The following is a 23,340-nucleotide window of genomic DNA, read 5'->3' on the forward strand; positions in this document are numbered from 1 at the left end:
CATTTCTTTTGTACAACAGGGGGAGAGGGGACAACCCTGTCTGGGCCCATTCATAATATCTAAAGCAGGCCTGTCCAACCTGTGGCCCCCCAGATGTTGCTGAACTACAACTCCCATGATTCTTTCAATGAAACAGATAGCCACGGAATCATGGGAGTTGTAGTTCAGCAACATCTGGGGGCCTGCAGGTTGGACAGCCCTGGTCTAAAGGGTCTGACAGGAAACCTGCATTATACAACCTGGGAGTGGGTTTATTGCATAGTGCAGAGACATTACATTGTTTCTCAAAAATGACCAGTGAAGACGATGGTCAAATGCCTTTTTGTTGTCAAGAGATAACAATAAGGCTATGTTTTATGTATGCTATGTAAAAGGGTGAGTGCTTTGCGCATACAGTCTGCCCCCTCCCACAAACCCCACTTCGTGCTCATGTTTTTTTTTCCCCCCATTTTACAAAAAGTGCACTTTCAATAAAAATTTGCACTTTTAGAAATTAACCATGTTACATCCACCTGGCTATCAATCAGACAACCAGTCCTATTACTTTCTTCAGCATAGAGAGAGAAGGAGAGGGGGGGGGGGGAGGGGGAGAAATTGTGTCAGGATTGAACTGTATTTTGATGTGAATTACTAAATATACACATAAACAAAATTAACTATTACATGAAAAAGTTATTCTAGCAAAGGTGTTGTTCACTAAGTGAGAATTCTAAAATTCAAAAAAAATTCAAAGTGAATTCAAGGTAAAAATTGTCAAATTTTAAATAAATATCTAAGTCAGCTAAGTTTTTGGTTCACCTACTCTTGCCTATAATTATAAATTCACTTTGAATTATCAATTTAGTGAATAACCCATTAAGAAATAGCATCAAAGCTTGACACTGGTCACAGATAGTCACCAACAAAGAGCACCTCGTATAGCAAGGAACAATGCATGTCAAAATCAAGTTAAAATTAATCGGACCCTGTAAGTTTTCAAAAAAAAAAATCAGGCACAATATACTTGTGGGGTATTGTCTACTTAGAAGATGCAAAAAATACCAAACAAAACACATTTGGGGCAGCTGTTGGTGTTTTGCAATATTTTATCCAATGGTGAAATTTTCAGAGATGTTCATGGTTCTGCTTTAAAGCATCTCTATAACAAACAAACAAAAAAAAAATAAAAAAAAAAAACTATTTCAAAACTACCACACACAAAATACCTGTAGTTGTTCATTTTTTTCACTTTCATGAATAGCTTTAATGGCAGCTGCTTGTTTCTCAAGTTCTTCTTTTTCCTTTTGTATTTTTCTCATTTCCTCTTTCTTAAACTCTTCCAAACGATTCAGCTCATCTGCTTTCAGTCTCTCCAAATGATCAATTTGTTCTCTAAAGAAAATAATTTGTTAGAAAAGGAAAAAATAAATAAAGGGACACTATAGTCACCCAGACCTCTCAAGCTCATTGACGAGGTCTGGGTGCCGTGTCCCAATGAAACTTAGTCCTGTAATGTAAATCATTGCAGTTTAAGAGAATTCTGTAATGATTACTTTGCAGCACTAAGACTGCCTCTAGTGGCTGTTAATCAAAAATAATAGTGGCACTTCCAGGTAGTTAAGCTACCAGCTTAGGATATCCAGCTTCAGTAAAATCCCCATCAGAAAGCATTGCAACAATGCTTTACTATAGGGAGTGCCTAATCTGCTCACCACACATGCGCATTAGCCCCCCAGTTGATGTCGGACAAGGCAAACCGCCGAGGGAGATCGGCGCTGAAATCGGGTAAGTACACAATATTTTTTTTTTTTTTTTTTTAAACCCTTTCAATGCTGATGTGAGCTGAAAGGGGGAAATCAGAGGGAACTACAGTGTAAGGAATACAGCTTTGAATCTCTCAATAGAATCTCTTTAAATGTACTAGCCCCTACATAATCAATGGTGGCAATTTGCTACCCATTCCCAAAATAATAAAAAAGCACCTGGATATGGCTGTAACTTACAGAAAATTAAATCCCATCTAGCATTTGTAGTTGGTACTTGAAAAGATATACATAAAATATGCTGACCAGCCCAATTTACTAAATTTTCTCAGATTAATTACCCCCTTCCCAAAAACACACAATAGATGGGCCACTTGTGGAATTAGCACTGGGTCCATGGATCAATTTGAGTATGTTCTGCAACAAAAAGGGTGAAGATGAAGAAGATATTGTAGGTGTTTTATAGAATTTATTTTAGTTTAGATTATAATCAAGAGCTTGTTTTACAGTGAAAAACTTGCCATCATGCTAACATATGGACAATATTGTGTTTCTCTCTGCAAATGTGAGAAACCACTGATCCAAGTCTACAAATGGCAAATGGCTATCCATAACCCTACTTCCATCCTACTTACAAGTGGCACTTTTCACGGAAACTGGATACTAATTATTAATACTGACGGGGAAGAGCAATTGTTATCTCAAATTAATAGGAAAACAGTGACCACAATCATAACCAAGATAAAGGTTACTGCAGTACCTAAAACATACTGTTCTGCAAGCTCCTAACAGTGTACCTCAAGTATTGCATCGGTGTCTAGACAAATAAAAAAATTAGGGCTGCGCAAACAGATGTTGTGTGCAACAGGAGTGCTACTAAAATGTATTGAGGAACATACAGTTGTAAGCAAACCATTCGGGTTATCCATTTGTCAATGCAACATGTTGCCGAAATGTTTGCTTAACACTGTATGTTCTTCAATAAATTTTGGTAGCACTCCTGTGCACACAACATCTGCTTGTGCAACCCTTGTTTTTTCTATATTTGTCTAGACCCAAATTAATAAGGCAGCACATCTGGGTAAGTCTATAATTATTCAAGAATTGAATTATCCAGACACTGACTAGACTTGATGGACTAATAGTACAGTTAGGGGATACATGTTTTTGAAGCAGATAAATAACACTTTCATGTCTCAATTAGAAGAAGTAACGACTAAAATAGATGATTTTCTGGATCTTGTAATTTATAATGTTGACCAGCTTTCAAACATTCAAAATAGGGAGCACTTGGAAAAGAGCAATCATAAAATATGGCATAGTTTGAGATTAACTTATAAAAGCAAAATTCATCTGAGTAGTACAAAGACATTTAATTTTAAAATCTCTGGTTTCACAATTATGTCCATGAGAGCCATAACATGTGGTATAAAGACAAGTGGAAAGGCTGAACAATCCCAGAATTCCTTTTTCTACTCTCATTCCATGGTCAACTTAACTTAAATCACATTCTTCTCCATTCTGATGTTTAGCTTAAACAACTGAATCTCTTTGACTACGTCTGCATGCTTGAGTAGCCGCATTTAGCAGACAGGGAGTATGTGATATATCTTATTATTTCCTCCCTGTAATGTGTGTCAGGATGCAGAACAAGAGTGAGAGGGTGCAGTTAAAGTGACACTGTAGGAACCGAGACCACTTCAACAAATTTAAGTAGTCTGGGTGCTGGGACTGTTTTGCACTTAGTGCTGCAATGTGAAAAACTGCAGTTCCAGTTGCAGATCTAAGTCTGCCTTCTGTGGTTGTCTAACAGACAGCCACTAAAGGGCCTCCGGAATCGTAACAGACTTTTGGTCCGTTATCTGACGCTGGACTTCCTCACGGACCTCCAGCATCAGATTTTCCCCATAGGAAAGCATTGCATGCGCATTAGATCTCTCTCGCCGGCTGTCATCAGTCGGGGAGGAGCCTGACCCAGCGGGAAGGGGGTCACGAGGAAGGGGGCACTCCAGGAGCCTATAGTGCCAGGAAAACAGGATTTCCTGTTATAAGCATTTTTACTATTGTATCATATGGGTGGGGGGGGGGGGGGGTGGTGTGTGTGTGTATATATATATATATATAGCATACAGTGGGTGCATATTGAATGCAATGTGTATGTGTGGGATAGGGACTGTGATCTGTGTTTTAATCTTTTTTAAAGCTTTATTTAGTACTTTTCCTCCCTTCTTGAGCAGAGTGTTGATGTGGTATACCACGGCAACCCTCTGACAGACAGTGCTTGCCACTGAGAGTACCTAGCTGAGGAGCATACAGAAGGCCTGCACTAGCACAGGAAAATATCTTGGATTTATTCTGCCCTCTGCTGTGTGTGTGTATGTGTGTGTGTGTACATTATATTTATAATATATATATATATATTGTAGATTGGATTAGCCGTATTAGTCCAGTAGACAAGATGCCAATATACCAGAGTATTACAGTATGCAATGATACGTTTTTTTATTGGACTAACATAATATTTCAAAGACCAGGTTTCAAGAGTTTTCTTCTCTTCTTCAGGTCTGAACCAATACTGATCAATCTGATAGAGATTAACACTTAAGAACCACAAAGAAAATGAATATTGTACCCCTGTTGGTCATCACTTCACCCAGACTGGTCACTCCATCCAAACCTCAGGATTAAAGTTCTTAAATGGAATTTCAAAGACTCTCATGAACATAAGACATTTGAGATGAAAATGATCACACTCTGACCTTCTCACGCACTAACAAAACTTTATATAAACACACATCTTAATGTCTTGTATAGTTCTTTTTCAATATTCTAGCTTTACCTTTATTGGATCAATTTATATACATACATATATACAGCTATTTACTTGCATGCCCTGCTCTGCTGTTTTCTTGTTTGTGTTTTTCAGGTTTTTTTTTGTATATATTCTTTATCTAGAATCTTTCAATATTTGGTAAAACGAAACATAGGTATTAGAGAATGAAAAATACAATCTCAGTTGTGATACAAATGCATAGCAGAACTCACGTAACCGTACTGGCATACAAGAGAGCATGCAGGTCTTAAGTCAAGGAGTACTACCAGTACACATGAATAAGAATGCCAATAACCAGCCCCAGGTAACAACATAGGCTGCGGGGCCTATGTTTTTCTTTTCAACTAGCTTTTTGACTCTCCTCTGTTTATTTACATTTTCTGGCTATTCTCAGCCAACCTGCACCTTTCACTTTCAGGCACATCTTCTGCTATGACACCCCACTCATCCCTCCTCCCTTCCTTCTCTAACATCAGTTGTTTCAAGTGTTAGACAGATTGATCAGTATTGCTTCAGACCTGAAGAAGAGAGGTAAACTCTATTAGTCCAATAAAAAAGGTATCATTGCATACTGCAATACTCTGGTATAATTCTGGATATCGAACTAACCTCTGTTCACGGTTCCCCTGTTCTGCTCCTACTAGCCTTACACGACAATACTCTAATGACAAGTAAATTCGGACTTTATCTCAGGCTTTACTGCATGGTCAGATGAGGTCTTAATTCACATAATTAAGCAGGTCACTTCTTCCACATCAGTGCTGATAACCATACCTCCAGGAATATTCAGTACATTTTAATGAGACTTTGAGACAATGGAGGCTGCCGCTTACTCCCGATATGCACATCAACCTGTTCTTTATTACGCCAAGACTTCCGGAACATGTATATGCAATATGCTTGATTTGTAGGCTGTATAATTCTGTATGGTATACTTTTTTGCCCTCTCTTTATTACAGGCTCACCGCATTCGTTAGTTCCGGCACACCACAATCAACTTTTTCATATTACTATAGGTCTCATTTAGGGGACCTTACATAAGTACTTCTAATATGCTCATTATGGCTTTTGATGCCACGACCATAGAAAAAAAAAAAATATATATATATATATATATATATAAATGGGGCCCCTTACAGAGGTATGACCTGTACCTCACTGATAGTAGTCCTGCATATAGAGACATCTTGTTTCCTTACTAACATCAGGACATAATTTCAGACCTTGTCTTCTTCCTCACAGCAGTAGTGTGTACACAACCAGGACTAGTCAAGGGAGATAATTCATGAGAATCAGATGCCATTTTTTTGTTGTAGCTATGGCATCCTGGTGCACTGGATTTGTCAAGCCCTGAGTTTTTTACAATACGAGATAAACTATATAGGATTAATAGAAATATTTACCTGAGAAACATCATTGCTTTTGTCTGTTCTTCTTTCATCTTCGATAGTAAAGAGTAATCATACATGCCTTCCTTAATGTCTTCTACTTTTCCAAGAATTGGTGTATAGGATTCATCTAGATCATTTTAATGAGAATGAGGGCAAACTACGTTATTTTTGAATTTTTTTTTATCAATGACAGTTTTGTCACTGTTGTATTCTTAAACAAATAAAAGATGGAATATATCATTACTGAAAAGCAATTTTGTGAGGTTTTTTTTAAAGTAGCACTGTCACTTTGTAAGGTTTTTTTGGTTTTGGTTTTTTAGTAATCATTACTTATCCATTTATTTCTCCTGTTATTTTTTTATTTTTATTTTTTTTATTCAAACGTAGTTAGAACTACATTTTCTAATGGGGTAGGTGATCGCTGGTTAGGCGGAGTTTACGCAAGGTTTCTCTTCAGTTTCCAGAAACCATCAGTCAAAAGACTCCATAGAAGGTCAAACTGCAGACATTATGCACAAAGAACAAAATGGTGGAGCGGCTGGATATTAAGACCCAGTGCAAGGAAGAAAATCTAATAAATATAACTAAATAAAGGCAAGTGGCAAGGGCATAGGCGTAAAGCAAATAATGCCAATTGTGTACCCCTGTTTGGGTCTCAACTGGGCTCTGGTGTTCCCTAGTGGTCTGGTGACGTGCTTCCAGCTTCTGCTGACCATTGGCTGACCACCCTAAGTTAATGACTGACGTTCTGTGCAATTAAAGTTGCACAAAATTGACCATTAACCTGGCACTCTAGTTCCTTGCTGGTTGATGACACTCCAAGTGCCCAAAATAAATTTTAAATACAAAATAGTGTGACAGGCACACCTTGTGTTATGTCGTATGAAGCCCGAGGGAAGCAGGCAAAACGGGTCACACTACATATCACATAAAGGCAGAGCAGGGGCTTTGTGATCGGGAACTTTGGAACCTGTAAGAGACTGTGAATACTAGGGCTAGTGCGCCTCATTTAGGATTTTTGTGAGTTTCCTTAAGTAAAGAACTAGTCAGTTGCAAATTAAGCATTTTTAATCTTGTTTTTTCATAAAGCACTGAGCTATTGCACAATAGGGGTTCCTGATATCTCTTATTTTTCCGTTTGATATAATAAAAGGAGAGAATAATACCAAAATATCCTATGGTGTGTGGGATACATTTCCTCTCACTTTGGGCTGTAAAAAAACAAAGGCAGGGTGAAGTGTAAGAGTGTGATTTTTACATTTAAGATGTGTACATATTTATGGTGTATAGATTATCTGTTTTGTTTTATTATTTACAGATGAATAAGATGTCACTGCTAGCACTGGCCAGGAGCTATAGAAAGGAAGTGAAAATAGAGCTAGAGTGTTCCTGGGAGGTTTTACGCTCAAGCAGGGCAAACCAGTGAAAGGCAGAGGAGGAGCGCAGGCAGACCTTTTTAATGAGATTGTGGCTGGGGAACCAACTTAAGTTTATACCCTTTATACTCAATGCTGCACATTCAAACTCCAGGCACCATGACCACTTAAAATGACTGAAGTGGTCATGGTGCTTGGTGTAACAATTATCTCCGTTTTTAGATGACTGTCATGGATATGTAATGCCCTAAAAAGCTTAAAAGGAACACGTGTTTAATATGTTTTAAATAGCTCTAAAATAAATTCTGTTTTCATGTGAATACATAGCATTTTCATGCATTCAAACCAGACACTATTGCCATTACATTAGTATTATCCTCAGAAATTGACCAAGAAATATAACATTTACAAACGAATTGCATGCAAAACTTGTCTAATGGGAATGACTTCTGTTACAAGTCTCTTCTTGGATGTTTTAAAATTTCTGTGCGTTTTGTGACACACTGCATACATTACTTTTATTCACATGTAAGAAACTTCCTAAAATAAATAAAAACACAATTACAAATGATCTTCAAGTACATACAAATGGAAATCATTAATGAATGTTTGTACTTTCAAATTTTGCAAACATTAGTTGACATAAATCCTTGTTACACCACACAAATAATATAAAACGTGTCATTCATTGCTTTAATGAAGTAAAAAAATATATATATATACTTATTATATATAATTGTTCTATAATATTCGGTGTGTGGTGTTGGTATTAATACTTTGTTATTTAAAGTAATATATTTTATGCAATATTCCAAGTCTGAAAGTACTCATGACAGGCTGTAAAAAATTGAACACAGAAATAAACCAACAAAAGAGTTTTCTATTTTAAGGGGTGACTATACGATTGATTAGTACAGAGAAATACTCTTAAAATTAGGAAATCAGACTGCTTGCATAATTCACAATTCTTTTCTTACCAATCAACACTTCACTTAATTTGTTTGATTGTTCTGTGTTGTCAGTTCTTAACTTCAAAGTAGGGAAAAGACTTGTTACAAGATCACATGTGAATGGTGGGTTTTTAAGTTCTACTTTCTCAGTATCATCCTTACATTCTGTTTTCTTATCAGGCTCGCTCTCTTTTCTGGTATTGCGTGTTAACCGTGAAGATGTACTTCTGAATGATGAGAAAGCTTTGCTACCTCTCCTTCTAAAATCTTCAGTACTGTGCTCACTGTCACTTGAGCTAGATGAGTCTTGATTTGAGAAAAATTTTGCTGAAGACTTTAAGATTTTAATTTCTTCTTCGCCGCTTGGTTCGTCACTAGCATAGTCTGGATCAGATAAATCTAAGTGTCTATCAACTTGATTAAGGCTCTTTGGTGTATCATGAGTTGGTAGTTTATAAAAATGGGACTTAGGGTCATTATCACTAAATGATGATGTACTGTCTTTTTCACTAGGTGATTCAACATGTTCTTTTTGGACAATATTTTCTCTACAGGTTTCCACATGTGTTTGGTGATCATTGATACTTTTTTGGTATTTTTTTTGTTTGTTTACTTTAATAATTCTATCATTAACTTTTTTAAATCCTGTTTTGGCACTTGGATCTGTTTTATCATTGGATGGACCGATTAGGTCATGGATGGAGCTGGTAACAGTCTGGGTCTTAAGCTCAGAAACATTTTTCATAGAATTCTGCAATAAATTCCCCTCTAGGTCTGTTATTTTAGATACGTGAATTTTTGATGATGATGTTGCTGCTGCTTTCTGTGACACATCAGTTGTAATTAAATCTTTTTGAGTTGTTGTCTTTTGATCAGTTGTTGATATATCCAGCATATCTCGTGGTGTCAAATCACTAGAGTCTTTAACAAATTGCTCAGGCTGGTTGTCCACCACCAAATTCTTTGCTTTTTCATGCATTTCATGCATTTGCTGGCAAAGATTTGAACTATGGATACCAGCTTTATCACTGGCACCATTGTTTGTACTATTCCCTGTGCTGATCAACTCAGAATGGCTGCTGATTTTATTTGAGATATCATTATTTTTCACTTGCATCTTTGCAATATTTGATATGATGGGCAAAGAATTACGATGAGGTCCGTCAAAGCTTACTCTTCTAGATAAAGTGGTCACAGAAGGTCTTCTTTGCTCCTTAATGGTGTTATCACATTTTTTTTCAAACCTAGTTATACCTTCTCCACGTTTCAGGAAAGATTTTCTAGATGCAGTCTTGTTCTCATCAGTATTCTAGAAAAAAAAAAGAATGTATTACTGTTTATACTTGTAACCTTGCTCCCCATTAGAACTAGGGGGCAGGTCGATTAATCTACATTTTATATGCGTGGTATGTTTGTTCATTATAGGTTTAAGAACAACTGTAAGTATGTTACATACCTGCTTACTTGGGATTTCCTTCTCTAAAATTTCCGAATCTACTTTCAGCTGTTCTTCAACAAAGTCTTCAAATGTTTTTTGCCTTTCTCCAATTCCAGGCCTAATCGGTCTTTACAAATGACAGATGTAAAATTTCAAACAAAAGCTCTAGTATCATGAAACACAGACTGTAATGCCAAGGACAAATATGCTGTAAAATGTATCTCCAAATGTGGCATATTGACAATAATCTTTAAAGGGACACTATAGTCATCTGAACAACTACAGCTTAATGTATTTGTTCAGGTGAGATCTATAGCTCCCTGCAGGCAATCTAATGTAAACACTGTATTTTCAGAGAAAATACAGTGTTTACATTGATTGATGGGAATACCTCCAGTGGCCGTCACTCAGACGGCCACCAGAGGGACTTCCTATCATGTAGGGCCCTAAAAAGGCCCTGTACACGTCAGACGTATTAAGATACGTCTGACGTGTGCAGGAGAGTGAAGGCACTGTGTGCGCGCCTTCTCTCTGCAGCCTGTCAGTGAGGAGAGGGGGCGGGCAAATACCACGAGCTGAGCTGTCAGTCAGCTCAGCTCGCAGCCGCGCACACCGCGCGCAAGCGCGTTAGTGCGTTTAGGACTTCAGAGGGCGGCATGAATGCCGCCCTCTGAAGTATGTGTGCATGTGCGGCGAAGCCGCGCATGCGCACAATGGAGCAATGACGCTTCCAAATGGAAGCGTCTGATTGCTCCCTGCTCGCGCCCGCCTATTTCGTCATTTTGACGAAACAGGTGGCGCGGCTTCACGAGGCTCCCGGCGCTGGAACCAGGTGAGTAAAAACGGCTGCCTGGAGAGTCCCTTTAAAGTAATGCAGTACAAAATTTATAATTTAGTCAATCTGATGACATCATGTAATTCACGTAAGGATTAAAAAAAAATATTAAAGGGTTATTTCAAACACTACAAGCACTTTGTTGACTTGAAGTGGTCATGGTACTGGAGTACGTATGGGCTGCATACGGCTATGATACGCTGCACAAACGGAGATTAATTCCTTAGCTACAGGACATTTAATTCAACCTCTGTCAGCATCATTACCCAGCTTACAACAAAGTTGAAATTAGAACAACTAAATAAACAATTTGTATTATTCAATATCGCAAATATTATACTACTTTAAATTTCTTCTTTTTAAATATAATTTACCTGTCTTCCCTGTTCTTGGTTCTTGTCCGAATACCAAAAGGTGAAATAGGTGTATTATTGGCATTTTCATCCTTCTCTTCCCGGACAGGTGAAAGAGGTTTATGACCTTCATCTACTTGAGTGTTACTTGCACCTAGGAAGAAGGAACCTACATGTTATCATTCAGCAAATTAAGCAAGCAACACCCTACATATTAAAATATTATACACTTAAAAACCAAGCTTTAGTTTGCTTGTTTTGTACTTAAGAAACAAAGCAATTTTGGGATGTTTGCTTTGTGTGTGTTCAAGTGCATTTTCCATCTCTCACATTTATTACAGATACACCAGAGCTCAAAAGTTTGTGGTCCCTTAGAAATGTGCTAACAATCTGTTTGTTTGTTTTTATCCATAAAAAGAACATAAAATCAAAAATATATTGCAGGTATTGTTGATGTTGTAAATGACTGCAGCTGGAAACAACAGATTTTTAACAGAAAATCTACACAGGTGTACAGAGGCCAATTATCAGCAACCACCTGTCCTGTGTTCCAATGGCACGTTGTGTTAGTTAACCATTATAAAATAAAAATGAAAGACTAATTGATTATTAGCAAACCCTTTTGCAATCATGTTAGCAACAGTTAAAAACAATAGTGCCGATTAAAGAAGAAATAAAACTGCATTTATTAGACTAATTGGGAAACTAGAGCATCCGCAATTAACAGTTCGATTACAGGCTAAGGACGGCCAGAAACTAGTCAGTCTGTTCTTGTTCTAAAAATAAAAGTTATTCCATGCAAACTGAAGGTCTCGTACAAGGCTATGTACTACTTCTTTCAAAGAACTGCACAAACGGTCTTTAAACAGAATAGAAAGAAGAGTGGGAGGCCCCATTGAACAACTGAAAAAGAGGACAAATTTAGGCTGTCTAGTTTTGAGAAACAGACGCCTCCCAGATCTTAAACTGGCAGCTTTATTAAGTAGTACCCTCAATGGCAACAGTGAAGAGGCAACTCCAGGATGCTGCCATTCAAGGCAGAGTTGCAAAGAAGATTAAGACAAAAGAACACAGATTCTGGACAGAGGAAGATTAGAAAAAAGTGTTGTGGACAGATGAATAGAAGTTCTTATATCACAAAGAAGAAGATTCATGAGACACAGACCAAATAAAAAGATGCTGGGGGAGTGCTTGACATTATCTGTCAAGCATGGTGAAGGCAATGTTATGATCTGGGAATGCTTTGGTGGTAGTAAAGTGAGAACTTTATACATGGTAAAATGGACCTTGAAGAAGGAAGGCTACCACCCCATGCCAGGGGCGTATTAGCCGCGAGGCAAACAAGGCATTTGCCTTGGGCGGCATTTTCCAGGGGGCGGCAAAAAAAGCCGCCCCCAAATGCCCAGGGCAAATCTCTTGTTAGCCTTGCGGCTAACAGACATGCCGGCGGGCTGCTGGGCGATCGGGCGGCACTGCCTGCCTGGCGAGGGAGCACTTCCCCTGAGCTCTCTGCTCAGCTCCCTCGCCAGCCGCAGAGTGAGGGTCGGAGGCGGAGCCGGAATATGACGTCATATTCCGGCTCCCAGCCTCACTCTGAGGCGCGCGAGGGAGCTGAGCAGAGAGCTCAGGGGAAGTGCTCCCTCGCCGGCCGCCCGCCCGCCAGGCAGGCAGTGCCGCCCGATCGCCCAGCAGCCACTGGACCACCAGGGAAGAAGAGACACCCCCCTCCCCAGCATTCCCAAAGGTAAGGAGGCTGGGGGGGGGGGGTTAATTAAAAAAAAACGTGTTAAAAATAAATATTAAAAAAAACGTGTTAAAAATAAATATAAAAAAAATGTGTTAAAAATAAATGTAAAAAAAAAATGTGTTAAAAATAAATTAAAAAAAAGTGTTAAAAATAAATTTTAAAAAAATGTGTTAATGTGGGTGGGTGAGTGTGTGTCTGTGTCTGTTAGTGTGTGTGTCTGTGTCTGTTAGTGTGTGTGTCTGTTAGTGTGTGTGTGTGTGTCTGACTGTGTGTGTATGTTAGTGAGTGTGTGTGTCTGACTGTGTGTGTATGTTAGTGAGTGTGTGTGTCTGTTAGTGTGTGTGTCTGTTAGTGTTTCTGTCTGTGTCTGTTAGTGTGTGTGTCTGTTAGTGTGTGTGTCTGTTAGTGTGTGTGTCTGTTAGTGTGTGTGTCTGTTAGTGTGTGTGTCTGTTAGTGTTTGTGTCTGTTAGTGTTTGTGTCTGTTAGTGTTTGTGTCTGTTAGTGTTTGTGTCTGTTAGTGTTTGTGTCTGTTAGTGTTTGTGTCTGTTAGTGTGTGTCTGTGTCTGACTGTGTGTGTCTGACTGTGTGTGTATGTTAGTGAGTGTGTATGTTAGTGAGTGTGTGTGTCTGCTAGTGAGTGAGTGTGTGTCTGTTAGTGTGTGTCTGTTAGTGAGTGTGTTTGTCTGTTACTGAGTGTGAGTGTGTCTGTTAGTGTGTGTGTGTGTTTCTGTTAGCTAGTGTATGCGTATCTGTCAGTGAATGTGTGTGTGTGTATTTAGTATGCGGGGCGGGGGGAAAGGTTGGGTGGGGGTGGCGCGGGAGGAGGGGGGGGTGCGGGGGGGGTGCCTGAGTTTTGTCCTGCCTAGGGCAGCACAAAACCAGGATACACCACTGCCCCATGCCATGACACTGACCTGGAGCCAATTTCCTTCTACACCACCTGCAAACTTTGCAAGAATTATTTAGAAAATTAGCAGTCAGATGGTATTCTACGTTTAATGGTGTGGCCAGCACCAAATATCAACCCTATTGAGCTGTTGTGAGAGCAGCTTGACCATATAGTACATAAGAAGTACTGCGGTGAAATCTCTTCAGATTACTTTAACAAATTGACAACTAGAATGTTGTCGGCAAGGCTGTAATTGCTGCACATGGAGGATTATTTGACAAAAAAAGTTTGAAGGACACTTATTTTGCATGTATCTCTGTACTGCGGGCGACCGGCCTTTTGTACTGATATACATTCTATTTTGAATTTGAAATTTTTTTATTTATTTTTTTAACAGTGGGATTTTTTTTATAATGAATGCCCTGGTAAGCTTACCCAAATCTTTTGCACATTTGGAACAATAGAGAAAGGTGCTGTATAGGTGGTACCTGGTACCGACCAGGCTTCATTCTATTTTCACACACATGCACAAATTGCTGGAGATGCCGGTGGGCAGAAGGTACTATGCTACATATGTGGTGGAAATGTTCTTCACTGGCACTCTTCTGGGGTAAGGTACAAAATATGATTAAAGATATCACGGGCTACTCTATAAACTTTACAGCCCTAACGTATCTTCTTTTGGAGCTCCCAAAAACAACCCCCGGAAGACACGGAAGCTTATCATGCATATTGTCTTATCAGCACAAAAACTCATAGTGAGACAATGGAGAACAAGCATTCTCAGCTAATGAGCACAATCCTGTATAGCACCTGCTTAGCTCAGTAAAGATATCTGATCTTCTACTGCAGGAGAAGCTAGAAGTGGCGAAGGTACCTGGGAAACCTAGGTCATTTGCTAAACCTTTAATAATGGTTTGATAAAATAGTCAAAACGAGAAAAGTAATGCAGAGCTTTTATAATATAAAGTGCAGTACTCTTAGTGCCTTATTATAAAAAGTAACACACACAATCGATTTTATTACAAAAAGGTATCAAATGTATGGGTAAAATAAAAATGGAACATATTTTTAAATTAAAAACTCTTATACCTTATGGACTTAATAATGATTTTAATTTTGTATTTTTCTTAAGTATGTTTTAAGGAATTAGTGAATTTTTTTTAACCTGAATTCTAAAGATCCTTGTTTAAATTATGTATATTTATTAGATATTTTTAAGTTTTAATCTAATAAAACATTCATTTTAATTGAACATTTAGCTTAACCCCTTAAGAACCAAACATCTGGAGTAAAAGGGAATCATGTGTCCTTAAGGGGTTAAAAAGGAAAGTTTTTAAAATGTATATTTTAGTATATGCTGAATCTTGAATTATTTGTATAGTTTTGTAAAAAATAGTCTGCATAATCACCTGCTAAAGAATTTATTTTAAAACCGATATATAGATATAAGTACTATTTAGCCCCTTAGTGGCCAGACTGCTTTTCAATTTTCTTACCGTTTGGGACCATGGCTGTTTTTACATTTCTGTGGTGTTTGTGTTTAGCTGTTATTTTACTCATTTACTGTAATTACTCATTTACTGTATCCACACATATTATATACCGTTTTTCTCGCCATTAAATGGTCTTTCTAAAGTTACCATTATTTTTCTCATATCCTATCATTTACTATAAAAAAAAAGATATAGTATGATGAATTTTTTTAAAAAAACAAAACACACTTTTTCGAAATTTGACCCCCAAAATCTGTTACGTATCTACAACTGCCAAAAAACACACATGCTAAATAGTTTCAAAATTTTGTCCTGAGTTTAGAAATACCCAATGTTAACATGTTTTTAGCTTTTTTGGGGAATGTTATAGGGCTATAAGTACAAGTAGGACATAGCTGTTTCAAAAGATATATTTTTAAAATGTATCAATAGTGACATTGTATGACTGTTATGTCATAAATCTCTAAATCACACCTCACATGTACATATTTTTCTTATTTTTAAAGTAGACAACCCAGGGTATGTCCAGTCTTTTTTAGTAGACAATTAGTCACAAACACTTGCCAAAGTTAGCATTTATATTTGTTTATTAAAAATGCAAAACACAATTATGAACGCTCACTTTGGTCAGTGTTTGTGACTAAGAGGCTACTAAAAAAGACTGAACATACCCTATTTGCAATACCTTGGGTTGTCTTCTTTTGCATATGGTATGCCATCATTGGGGTAATGCTCTCAAAGGCAACATAACCAATCTAGCAAATTTCAATGTGAAAAAATAGAAAACCAAGCCTCATATTTGACCCAGTAACTTTCAAAAACACTACAAAACCTGTACATGGAGGTTACTGTTATACTTGGGAGACTTTACTGAACACAAAAATTAGTGTTTCAAAACATATGACAACAATGATATCATCAGTGAAAGTGCCGTTTGTGTGAAAAATGCAAAAAAAGTCACTTTCACTGACAATACCATCGCTGTGATATCGTTTACGGTTTTGAAACAATAATATTTGTGTTCAGCGAAGTCTACCGAGTAAAACAGTATCCCTCATGTACAGGTGTTAGGGTGTCTTGCAAAGTTACAGGGTTAAATATAGTGCTAGCAAATTAAATACTCTGGACTTTCGGCCTGGGTTGTCAGGCCCGTCCCTCAAATTGCAATCGAAAAAATGACTTAATTATGTAAAAATATTACATAAATATGCACGTAGAATTTAAATACACATTATATATATATATACACACATATTTATATATATATATATATACACATATTTATATATTGGAAGTCTATGTGTATATTCATGAAATTATTTATGTTATAAATAATATATAATTTCATTCTAAGTGTATTTTGATTATATATATATATATATATTAATATCAAAATATAGAGTTAGAATAAAAATACATATATACTGTTTATTTGAGGGTGCAGGGGCTGGAACGTTAGATGCATTGATAACCTTAGGGATGATGGTTTCTATCTTGGTCATCCTCTCGTTAAGTGACTGAAGGGAAGACAAATAGATTACAAACTGAGAGCTTGTGCCGAGCCTGGGATCGCTGGACTGGACTGCTAGTAGCTTATGGAGCTCTGCTTTCCTAGCTGTGGCCGGGAAAGAAACATTACTACCGCCTAGTTCTGCCGCCAGTTTAGGAATGGTCCAGGATCTCATGGACCCAGGGTGGCTGGAATGAGAGTTTCAGCGGATGAGCTTGGTCTAACAGGCGTGCTGGGCCTCAAAGAAGTGCCCTGGAGAGACATGTCGTCTCCTTGGATTGATTATTGCGACATCCTATAAATAGATTAGTAAATAAAATACTATTTTGAAAGCCAATGGTGATAACGCGTACATAAAACCGGCTTGCTAGCTAGTGCCGGTGGCAAAGAACTTAACTGCCCCATGACAGGTGAACCCCTGCTAATTGCCAAGTGGCGAAGAAAGGCTCTACCTATGATTTGGCCCGTGGGGAAATCTGGCCACAAATCGGTGTGGCGGGATGTTGGCCTCTCGGTGACAGTACGGAGTAAAAATTGGTATTGCCGTGGCAAGTGAGACTCTAAACTCTTTATAAATCGCTGGTAAGACCACACCTTGAATATGCTGTGCAATTTTGGGCACCTGTTCTAAAGAAGGATATCATGGCACTAGAAAAAGTGCAGAGACGAGCTACAAAATTGATAAAAGGAATGGAGCATTTTAGTTATGAAGAAAGGTTAAAAAATTTAAATCTCTTTAGTTTGTAAAAACGGCGCCTTAGAGGGGATATGATAACATTATACAAATATATTCGGGGCCAGTACAAACCATTATCTGGAAATCTATTCATAAACAGGGCTATACATAGGACACGAGGTCACACATTTAGGCTTGAAGAAATGAGATTTCATCTAAGACAAAGAAAAGGTTGGTTTTTTTTGGTTTTTGTTTTTTACAGTAAGAGCAATAAGGATATGGAATTCATTGCCGGAAGAGGTGGTTTTGTCAGAGTCTATACAGATGTTTAAATTGCAATTGGATAAATACTTGCAAAAACATAACATACAGGGATACACTTTCTAATTAGTGGGCTAATAGCTGCTTGATCCAAGGAGACATCTGACTGCTATTTTGGGGTCAAGAAGGATTTTTTCCTAGTTTGTTGCAAAATTGGAAGCGCTTCAGATTGGGTTTTTTGCCTTCTTTTGGATCAACAGCAAAAGCATATGTGAGGAAGGCTGAACTTGATGGACGCAAGTCTCTTTTCAGCTATGTAACTATGTAACTATGTAAACAACCCCTGCAGAAGGGAATATGAGGCAATTAATCTAATGTGGGGTCGTGTGGGCGATACCTCTGCGTGAGTTGGCCTCATGGGGACAATAATGTAAACAAAGTAGTAAGGCCAGCTCCTAACCCTTGCTGCCAGTTCTCTATCCAGTTCTCTAGCAGGGGCTTGTCTTACAAGAAGCAGAGTAACCGTACATACCTAAATAGAGACAGAGTAGGAAAGCTGGAGGGTGGATGAAGCTGGAACGGATACCGATCTGAAAAAAGATCAAGCAATTAACCTATGACAAGTGAAGTACTGGATTATAGCTTAATGTATATGTATGTTTAACGGTTCGACGGGCACCCCGACTGGGTACCTCTGTTGAAGGATGCTCCTAGCGCTTCCTGAGTACTCCAAGCACTACAGCAGACATCACAACCACCGCAGACTCCACAACCGCCGTAGCTTAACTGGAGTCTCACCGTCTTCCTTCCACCATGTATGAACCTCCAGCATCCAGGACCGTGTGGGGAAGACCTCTCCTCCAAGTAGAGCATAACAGGAGCAAGCTCTCAAAAAGCTAAGTGATTAAAGCTCAAGGGAGTATGCAGCGCATAGCAATCCCCAGTGTGAATATAGCTGAGACAAGACTACGTGTTGAGGGTCAAGAAGAACTCAGGTTTAATGGCACACACTCTGCTTTTATGCAATTCTCCCCTGCAAGGGAGATGCCCACAGACAATTATACATTACCCAATCACACAATGGTTACATCCCACAGATTCCCTCCCGTTAGCCTGAGAAGTAACCCAATTATCCGCACAGTTTAAAACATACTTTTTACCCAACTTTCATAACTCTAAAACCATACCAATATTCAATATTAATAAAAGTTACATATTATTAATCAGCACATTCCAAATAAAAACATACCCAAAAATCATTCGAATCCGTTCAGCCGTTTGGGAGATAGGTATAAGTCACTTTTGACCGACCGCAAGCACATTTTCATGCCCAAAACAGTTCCATGGATTTGGGCTGTGCGGTCGGTCTATTTTACACCGAGAAAATGACTAAGTTCCATTCGAACGAGCGTTCGAATCTTCGAACGGGACTTAGTCTCCAGCCACGGTTTTGAAGTAACGTAGAAGGTACGGGCCAGCGGTGTTCGTGCAATTGGGTAGCCGAAAACATTCCATAGATTTGGCTGCACACAACGCTGACCGCGTTCGAATAAGTTAAAATGGCCGCCGTCACGTGTTCGTTTGTCGAATGGCGGCCACTTCGACAACTTCGGCACTTCGACTGCATCCGAAGTGCCAGTTTAAAAGTTGCAACACTGCTCCAAAGTAATTAAAGGGCCAGGAACAGCATTATAAAAATCCATTATGCCCAAATACAGTTCTTAAAGGGCAATACATCCCAGGGCCATAGTCGCAGGGCAAGAGGCTAGCAATCAGTCCTCTCCAGTGCCCAGTGGTAAATGGCAGTTTGTCACATATCTCCCCTTTGGGGGGGAGAAACTAACCAGGCACCTGACCTTCTGTCGGTCAGTGCCTACATTAGTCGATCCACCAACCCACAATGAACAAGAGCCAGAGCAGCCCACCCACAACAAACAGTTACTGCACCTGGGTATCCCTCTGGGGTGATGGAGCAACATGCTGTGGGGAGGTGAGGGGCAGAGACCAGCGGCGCTCTGCCCTGATCCCAGCGCTTCTGCTGGGATGAGGGGGTGCAGGCCAGTCCTATAACAAGGGGGTCGGTAGGGCAGAGGCCAGCGGCGCTCTGCCCTGATGCCAGCTCTTCTGCTGGTATAGCCTGCAGGACATCAGGCTCTGGACAAGGGACAAAGGGAGGGCAGAGGCCGACTGCACTTTGCCCAGCTGCCAGCTCTTCTGCTGGGGTACTTGGGACATATTCCGGTTCAGTATGCAGGGGAACGTGGGGGTCAGTGGGGGTTAACATTTCCTCTGTTAACCCTGGGGCCAATTTAGGAGTTAGCTGGGGAGGGGAAATCGTACTTACCCCCTCCTCCTGTTGTCCCTGTGAGGGTAGTTGGGGATCTGGACAGGCTGTCCAGCATCCCTGTAGGTCAGGCACAGAGATCATGGTCCCATCTGCGCCGTCTGGGAGATTGGTGTGTCTCCCCTTGTTAGGGTAAGCTGCCGCTGGGGAGAAAGGGTGCTGTGCTCCTCTCCCTGAAACACAGGCTGCCGCTGGAGAGGGAGACCGCCTGTCTCCACTCCCGTAACATTGTCCTGCTGCTGGAGAGAGAGACCAACTGTCTCTGCTCCCTGTAGGACACACTGCCGCTGGGGAGGAAAGACGACACCTTCGGCTCCCTGGATCTCTACTGCCGCTGGAGACTGGGTGTCCATATCCTCAACCTCCACAGTTTTTCGCTCAAATACCATTGCCGCACTGTTCTCAGCACTCAGCTGGCGCATTACTTGGAAGACCACCTCGTTTGAAGGGTCTGGGCCATACCAGACCAACCGCCTCTTTACCTCCTTAATGTAAGCGTCGTCCTCGTAGCGACATATCAGGTTGAGGTGCTCTTCGCAGGGCTCTATCCATGCCCGCTCCATGCTGCTGTAGGTAGGGACGCTGCGCAGTGGCTAGCGTTGCCCTCAATAACCTCTCATACGATACCAGTGTCTCTGAGCTGCTTCTCCTCGCACTAGGACGCCATCCCACCGCTGCCACCAATGTAACGGACACCTTCCGTTGACGGATGCTCCTAGCGCATCCTGAGGACTCCAAGCACTGCAGCAGACACCACAACCACCGCAGACTCCACAACCGCCGTAGCTTAACTGGAGTCTCGCCGTCTTCCTTCCACCCTGTATGAACCTCCAGCATCCAGGACCGTGTGGGGAAGACCTCTCCTCCAAGGAGAGCGTAACAGGAGCAAGCTCTCAAAAGAGCTAAGTGATTAAAGCTCAAGGGAGTATGCAGTGCATAGCAATTCCCAGTGGGAATATAGCTGTTGAGCTACGTGTTGAGGGTCAAGAAGAACTCCGGTTTAATGGCACATACTCTGCTTTTATGCAATTCTCCCCTGCAAGGGAGACGCCCACAGACAATTATACATTACCCAATCACACAATGGTTACATCCCACAGCCTGAGAAGTAACCCAATTATCCGTACAGTTTAAAACATACTTTTTACCTAACTTTCATAACTCTAAAACCATACATTCAATATTAATAAAATAAAATTACATATTATTAATCAGCACATTCCAAATAAAAACATACCCAAAAATCATTTGACTCCGTTCAGCCGTTCGGGAGATAGGTATAAGTCACTTTTGACCGACCGCAAGCACATTTTCATGCCCAAAACAGTTCCATGGATTTGGGCTGTGTGGATGGTCTATTTTACACCGAGAAAATGAGAATCTTCGAACGGGACTTAGTCTCCAGCCGCGGTGTCGAAGTAACGTAGAAGGTACAGGCCAGCGGTGTTCGTGCAATTGGGTAGCTGAAAACAGTTCCATAGATTTGGCTGCACATACCGCTGACTGTGTTCAAATAAGTTAAAATGGCCGCCGCCACGTGTTCGTTTGTCGAATGGCGGCCACTTCGACAACTTCGGCACTTCGACTGCATCCGAAGTGCCAGTTTAAAAGTTGCAACACTGCTCCAAAGTAATTAAAGGGCCAGGAACAGCATTATAAAAATCCATTATGCCCAAATACAGTTCTTAAAGGGCAATACATCCCAGGGCCATAGTCCCAGGGCAAGAGGCTAGCAATCAGTCCTCTCCAGTGCCCAGTGGCAAATGGCAGTTTGTCACAGTATGTATGTATGTATATATATATATATATATATATATATATATATATATATATATAAACATATGTGTATATATGTGTATATATATATAAACATAAACAAGAGAGGGGTCTGGTAAGTGTACCTATGTATAAACGAAGATACGTGTAAGTAAAGAAGAAGGCATATATTTGTTAACAAAGAGTTTACGAGAAATTAAGAATTACCCGATAGGTGTTGAAGTAACTCTCTGTATCTTAGTTTGTCTAAAGTAGTAATTGTCAAAGCTGAAACACAGTACAACAGAAGATCTTTGTAAGAACGTACGGTATTGAGGATATAACGTGTGTCCAATGCAATGAGACAAGCCCCTTAACTGAGCACAACGTGTAAACGTGTAATAGGCAGTGCGAGGCCTTAATGTACCGGTTTAATGAAATATATGAATGTAAGGAAACGAAAATACCCGAAACAAGATTGCTGGAAGAACACCTCTGTCCTAGGTTTAACTAGAAAAATTGCTAATCATTGATATAGGCACCTAAAATACATAGTATGATAGGAGAACAAAATGAGTACCGAGTTGAGGAAATATATATAAATATGTACACAAAGACATGTATACTACCAACACAGTAAAGGAGGAGACTATATTTAAAAGAAGAAAAACTACCACAACAAGAGGACATAGTCTTAAATTAGAGGGACAAAGATTAAAAAATAATATCAGGAAGTATTACTTTACTGAGAGGGTAGTGGATGCATGGAATAGCCTTCCAGCTGAAGTGGTAGAGGTTAACACAGTAAAGGAGTTTAAGCATGCGTGGGATAGGCATAAGGCTATCCTTACTATAAGATAAGGCCAGAGACTAATGAAAGTATTTAGAAAATTGGGCAGACTAGATGTGCCGAATGGTTCTTATCTGCCATCACATTCTATGTTTCTATGTTTCTATACTGAAATGGTGTTTAACCTATCGCTCAGGTGTAATTATTAACAACCGTGTGTAACTTCTTAGTATCTCATGAACAGCATCCCAGACAACTGGAAAAAGTTTTCAAAGACTACATTTAAATGGTGCATGTAAAACAATATTAATGTATCTGTGAATTCTGTGAATCCGTGCGTTGGATTTAAAATAAAGCATAGTGCTAATAAGTGAACAAATATTTAAAAAACATGCAAATGGAGATAGTGAGGGGAAAATTTGTGAAGCTAGGTCTAAGGAACTAAAATCATTTAATACGTCCTTGCAAGAATTAAGTAACATTTAGAAAACGCTATACCGAACAGTTAAACTGTACCAAGCCTCATGAATTAAACAAACCTGCGAACCATGAATTTATGAGAATGACCAACCGAACAGCTGAAAACTAAAGAAAGTGTCAGCGTCTAAATAGTCGAAGAATTAAACGAATGAGCATAAGATTCAACCGACGTACGAACGGGAAAGTACATGAACGTACGGCTTGAATCAAATGAATGGGCTGTATGGGCAAAAGCGAAATACGCAAACGTGAGTAAGAATCACAGGGATAATTATACGAAGCTATACGAATGGTAATAAACAAATGGTACAAGTGCATGCAAACAATGGGAGCCAATCCCCGCGTTTGGTAGGCCCGAACGTGGAAACACAGCAAAAGGATGATCCCACGAGTACATAAGCGTGTCGGGTTTGTGGCCGGAAGCCGGCGTCTTGTGATACTAGAATCGGATCGGAGACAGAGAAGGAAAGAACT

General features: G+C 39.7%; 1 protein-coding gene across 1 annotated transcript in view; it reads right to left on the reverse strand.

Annotated features, from left to right (window-relative positions):
- Positions 1-23,340, reverse strand: part of LOC134586288 (centromere protein J-like) — a 132,672-nt gene that overhangs the window by 57,777 nt on the left and 51,555 nt on the right. Inside the window, exons 4-8 of the mRNA XM_063441773.1 lie at positions 10,940-11,072; positions 9,749-9,857; positions 8,320-9,601; positions 5,979-6,093; positions 1,206-1,371 (exon numbers count right to left, since the gene is read on the reverse strand). Coding sequence (XP_063297843.1) covers positions 1,206-1,371; positions 5,979-6,093; positions 8,320-9,601; positions 9,749-9,857; positions 10,940-11,072 — 1,805 coding nt within the window. The remainder of the gene's footprint in view (positions 1-1,205; positions 1,372-5,978; positions 6,094-8,319; positions 9,602-9,748; positions 9,858-10,939; positions 11,073-23,340) is intronic.

The sequence above is a fragment of the Pelobates fuscus genome, chromosome 2 (genome assembly GCF_036172605.1).
Source record: "Pelobates fuscus isolate aPelFus1 chromosome 2, aPelFus1.pri, whole genome shotgun sequence".
Lineage (NCBI taxonomy): Eukaryota > Metazoa > Chordata > Amphibia > Anura > Pelobatidae > Pelobates > Pelobates fuscus.